Genomic DNA, 6,000 nt, shown 5'->3' on the forward strand with positions numbered 1-6,000 from the left:
ATAAGGTTTAAACTAATATAAACATGTAATGAATCCGACTCCAATTAAAATTCTGATTAAATTCACCACTGAGACATTTTTTTTACAGCAATTAAACGGCAATTTGTGTGATTGGCTTTGCGATAATGAATGAATACAATTACTGGTCATCCGCGTCAATCGGTGCAATATTGTGAGCTGCGTTATGTCATATTCTTACTCGTCCTTTTTCTCTCTATTCCTGTTTCTCCACAGACAAGCCAGTCTTAATGAGGCAGCAGAGAGGCAGTACGAGCGCGCAGCCAGCCTCAGACCAGACGTAAGTACCTGGACTGGTGGGCCTGTTAGCACTTATCACACACACACACACGCGCACACACGCACACACGCACACACACGCACACACGCACACACACACACACACACACACACACACACACACACACACACACACACACACACACACACACACAGTAAATTCAATTTACAACATAATATGCGTTACCCATCATTCTGACATTATATTATAGTGCTGTTGTTTCTGGCAAACAGAGGATATAAAATGGAAAAACAGTGTTCTCTCCGTGGCTGCGAACCGGTGCCTCGATGTGCTCGTGCAAACGCTGAGGATCCCAGAGTGAGACGAGTTCCTCGGCTGCCGTCGCCTCTTATTGAATTTGCACGTTCGGCCGGAGAATAAACACTTGGTCGTCGCGGTGTCGTTTACCGGAGAAAAGCCTTGAGGGATATCGCGTCTCTCGATGTCAGCACATGCTGGCGGAGGAAGTTGGGGGAGCTGTTATATCTCGTTTCTGTATATCAGTCACTTCAAAGAAGAAGAAAAAAAGGGGGGGGGGGGGGGGGGTCCAGGAGACGTAACTCAGATCCATAGGAACCTCTGTGCTTCCAGACGAGACCTGGAAGGGGCTTCCTCCAGTCGTTTGTCATGTCAGGCTGCTTAGCGGCGCTCTGCTCGGTGACTTATGCTGCCACAGGAGACGGTTTAGACTTTCATCTTCATGACCTTCACTGGAGTAACTAGTGTTACTGGATGTTGGCACACACATACTTTACTCTGATGGAACTCCTTCATGGACGCCGGTGTAGATTTGAATTGATTTTACACTGGATTTCATTTAACAGTATTAGTCAGATAAGGTGTCATGCACCAACAGGTACAAGACACCACAGATATAACAAACAGGAGCAATAACAATCATATTCATGACATAAATCAATGGTGTTTTCATACAGTTTAATTATCTTTAGGTATTTTGCAATACTCCCAATCGAAGCGGCAGAAGCCGGGCCACTTTATCCACGTTGTTAGCTCACATTTCGCCTGTAAACGACTTTTAGCTAACGACTTTGACCATTTATTTCGTAGGCTACATCTTGCTGCTATTTACTTTAGCTAACTATTTTAATCCATTATTTTCGCTATTTATTTTAACCATTTATTTCGTAGGCTACATCTTGCTGCTATTTACTTTAGCTAACTATTTTTAGCCATTATTTTAGCTATGTATTTTAACCATTTATTTCGTAGGCTACATCTTGCTGCTAATTACTTTAGCTAACTATTTTTAGCCATTATTTTAGCTATGTATTTTAACCATTTATTTCGTAGGCTACATCTTGCTGCTATTTACTTTAGCTAACTATTTTAATCCATTATTTTGGCTATTTATTTTAAACATTTATTTCTAGCTAACCTAATCGCTTATCCATAACTTAGCTATTTCAACCATTTATCCATTATAATATGTTTATTAATACTTTTAGCAAACAATTTCATTCATTTAGTCAAACATTTAGCAACACAAGCTGTTCAGGTGTATATTTCCCTTTTTTTAATGTTTTAATTAGCTCAGAGCCAGTATTCTTTACACGTAACCCCTAGCAACCGTAGAAAGCAGCCCACGGGGAACGAGTCCTGGCTGGGAACCACCGCTTTAAAGCATCTGCCCCTTTTTAGATAAGGCCTGCCTGTCTGTTTTATCCCGTTTAAGCCTTAAAAGCTGAGTAAATCCATACAAGATAAGAATGCTGGTCGTCCATTTTAATTTGGAAACCAATATTTCATTCTGTGAAATATTCATCATTATAATTCACAGCCTGGAGGCATTCGCGTACACATTCAGACCCGCTGAGGGCTTCTCTTGTCATTTGTCATGAGTCGAGCGCCCCTTGTCTGACATTTTCACTGCACACGTCTGCTTGGAGAAAGACCGTCTCTCAAGTATCAACCTAATCCAGGAGCTTTCACGTCATGAAAGATTCAGCTCCTCCCGTACGTGTTCAGAAAGGAAACGATTGCACGCCTCCACAGAATTTTTTTTCATTTTGCACACATATGACTGAAATGCTTTCTTTATAGCAGTCAGATAGAGGTTTATCTCATATATAACTCTTGAGCTGTATTTATGACTATGCGAAACGGTAATTCCAAGGTTAATTAGGCCATTTCTTGAGCTGTCTGGCAACTGCAAAATAATAAAGTATGATATGATGTCCTAGAATTGGAATGATGATAGTTGTTTTTTTTCGTCCTGATTGATTTGGCGACCCCTGTGGTTACCGTGGTAACAGCGTGTACGGTTTAAAGGGAGAGCACTCCTTTGAGCAGCTGCAGAAATACAACAGAAGAGAAAGTGGCTGTCTGTTTATAGAGCAGTCAAACAAATGGATGAATGGAAATTTGAATTGAAAAATATTTGCATAATCACAGATTCTGGATGTAATTCAAACAACCTAATTTTCGGAGACAATTTATAATTCAAAGTATTTTCTTTATACGTCTGGAGGGGATCTTTAAGGATTATAACTTTAAGACTTTAGCTCATAGGGCATGTTCATAGCAGATGTTCTTTTAAAATGCCGAAGATCAAGAGTTGCTTCTGTTTCATCACTGTGAGTCATGAAACCCAATTTCAGGGCGAGTCTGTGAATTGCACATCACCCAGCTGTTTGTGAACGCTCACACCACTGAGCGTTCACAAACGAGTTCCTCAGTGAAACAAAAATCAGAGGATGGGTTCGGAGCACTTTGAAATGTAACCCACTTGACACATTCACTTGGAGGGATGGCAGGGCTTCACTCCTCTCTCTGTAAAACGGCATTTATTAAGATGAGGTGAGAAAAACAAGCCGTCGCTCTCAAGGCTCGTCTTTTAGCGCCGCTGGAGAAGTATATGTAAACAAGAGAGATGTCAGCGTTGAGAAGAGACGAACAGTTGTGTTTGGGGGAGAGGAAATCTGTGAAGTGGTTGCCAACTCGCGAACCATATGTCATGCGGCCGAGGACGCGGACCTGGGAACGAGGCCAGGTCCTGGGGATGAGGTGCTGATGACTTTTAGGATGAGATTTTTGGGTGCGTTTGTTAGTTATGGCTCACTCAGCCACGTCTGTGGACCTGGAATTTGGTGATTTCCACGACTGGTACACTATTTGTGGGCCAGATGGTTTCACTTAGCGGCTTCAAATGATGGTATTTTATGGAATCGGACTCCAGAAAGACACCTTCTAAATGGGTTGTTCAAGCGGCTACCTATTTGCTCATTGTTGGACGCCCTTTTGTCTTTGGCCACGCCTGTGCTGTGAGATTGCATTAGGGCTTATTTAATGCATGTTTGGTTCAAGCAAATGTCCTCAGAGACCTTGCTTTAATCCATCGTCCATAAAAAAAAAACAGTAAGCTTCCTAAAATGCATGTTTGTCTCACATTACTGTCTGCGTCAAATGTAGAACGGAGAAGGGCAAGTTTAAAATTCTTTGCCCAGAAGGATAAATCCAAAGTTGACACAGTTAGGGACTTACTACAGACTTACTGCTTACAGTAATCCTGTAAGTCCTCATAACTCGCTATAGTTGTGACATTATGTATCACACTCTCTGTGCTCCTCTCCTAGTACCCGGCTGCTCTGATGAACCTCGGCGCCATCCTCCACCTGAATGGGAAACTCCCCGAGGCGGAGGCCAACTACCTGCGCGCGCTCCACCTCAAACCCGACGACGCCATCACCCATTCCAACCTGCGCAAGCTGTGGAACATCATGGAGAGGCAGGGCCTCAGGATTAAAGCGTGGGCTCGCGACGCAGAAGGGCGACCTTTGAACTGAGAGAGGAACTGCACCGTTGCCTTCATGATGACGAGTTCCAGCGAGTGGAGCGGGACGGGATAGCCCGGCTAAGAGCTCTCTACGAGACAGGACGGACAAATGGCCTGCAATGCTTGGGCAAGACACTTTGAGGCTCGGCGTGTTTGGGAGTCGAGGGGTGTAAGAGTTCGGCCCGGTAATACGTCACCTCCAGCGCTGCATGGTGACTCCAACGACTAACGTTACCTTTATTATTGCGTTTTATAAAGCAATGTCGTTATAACGATGCACTGAAATCAAAAGGCGAATAACTGCAAAGTCCGAAAGAAAAAAGAACAAATGTCAAATTATTATTTCGCCATCATTAAAAAAAAATACCTTAAGCACTTAATTTGAAAGAAGATGTAGCAAAAGTATTTAAATGATAATTTCTGCAAAAAAAAAAAAATAAGAGTGAAGGATGCCAGCTGGTATTTATACATCGTCAAGTCTGTCTTCAAGAGTACTACTGCATATGTCACAATGTAATGTAAAAAAACAGCTGCACGGAGAGAGAGAGAGCAAAACTGATAAATTGCCTCTCGTGATGTCACTTGAGGCAGTCTCAGTTGCAGCTGAAGGCTACAAGTTTTGAAAATGGTAAAACATCACTGAGTGAGTACGACCTCTGTGGCCCGCTCCTCACCTCCACTTGAGGCTAGCGGCTAGCTGCTAGCTGCTACAACGTCCAGAACTGAAGGTTGCATTATGGGTAATGCAGGCGCCAGATTTTGATGAGATCTGCATATTGCAAAAATAAAAAATGCTAAAAGGCATCTTCAGGTACCAACGCTCCAATACAGTGCTTTGTAGTAAATTGCTCCGACCAATTGGAAACCCAAGGTTCAAGCATCTTGCGTAGACAATTTGCGTTCTGTTGTCTGAGTCACTGAAGCTCGGTGGAAACGCTTGTGACCCTAAACGTGAGATCACGAGAAAACTCCTCAGCGGTGCCAAAGCTTGTACAGAGTCTTTTAACGCCTCTCGTGCCAAGCAAGAACTGAAACGTGTCCAATGAAAAAGTCTCAGTTCACGTGATCAAACTTAATTTATTAATACGTGTTGTTATTTTGTGTGAAAAAGCCAACACTGTGCCGTCACTGTCACAGTAGCCCGGCCCCGCATCGATAGGCTACAGTAGGCGACATGACAATTTCATTAAAATGTGTATTTTTTTCCTCTCTGCTCAGGGACATCAGGGTGTGTTTCCTGTCACAGGATGGCTTTGTGACACAGAGAGAGCTTCTTAAAACGATGTTAGGTGGGGTTTTTTGACGATCGTGATTTTTGGTTAAATTATAGAAAACGTGTAGCTGGAAATGTACTGTGTTTTGTAACGACAAAGTGAACCTTTTTCCATAATAAAATCATGACTTTTGCCGTCAGCGGTGTAGCTTCCTGTGGGAAGCCTGTGTGTGCCTCTCAACAATGTAAATTCAGTCCACCAACCCACATGTATATTTATGTGAACACGGATTATGCATGGAGTTGATATGTGGCCTTTAATCCTGTCACTGCATGCGAGCGTACGCCACCATCTGCTTCCCTCGGCGGGGATGGGGAGTGACAAAATCAAAGCGTATAGAGTTTCCCATGAGGCCAAAATGACAAGAAGTTGTGTTCAAAACTGTAGTTGTTCGTTCTCTAGTGCGAGTTAGTTTAGTTGCTTTCCAACATATAAATAAATAAATAAAATGGAAAGCACACATAGCAAACTCAATATATAAAATTCTCATAAACTACAATTAAACAAGAATAAAAAAATTACAGGAGGTTTTATTAACTCAATTAAATCACATTTATAACACCACATGCATTTGAGTTTGCAGTGAACAAATAGGAAGACCCAAAAACAGGCATGAAACAAAGGGGGGCTATACC

The 6,000-nt window shown here is 42.5% G+C and overlaps 1 protein-coding gene across 1 annotated transcript in view; it reads left to right on the top strand.

Moving 5' to 3' along the window:
* tmtc2a (transmembrane O-mannosyltransferase targeting cadherins 2a) overlaps window positions 1–5,514 on the top strand; it is a 46,140-nt gene extending 40,626 nt beyond the window's left edge. The window contains exons 11-12 of the mRNA XM_084038698.1: window positions 235–298; window positions 3,892–5,514. Of these exons, the coding sequence (XP_083894824.1) occupies window positions 235–298; window positions 3,892–4,101 (274 nt within the window). The 3' untranslated portion in view covers window positions 4,102–5,514. The remainder of the gene's footprint in view (window positions 1–234; window positions 299–3,891) is intronic.
* The last annotated feature ends 486 nt before the right edge of the window (window positions 5,515–6,000 follow it).

Source organism: Eutrigla gurnardus (genome assembly GCF_963514095.1).
Source record: "Eutrigla gurnardus genome assembly, chromosome: 21".
NCBI classification, from domain to species: Eukaryota; Metazoa; Chordata; class Actinopteri; order Perciformes; family Triglidae; genus Eutrigla; species Eutrigla gurnardus.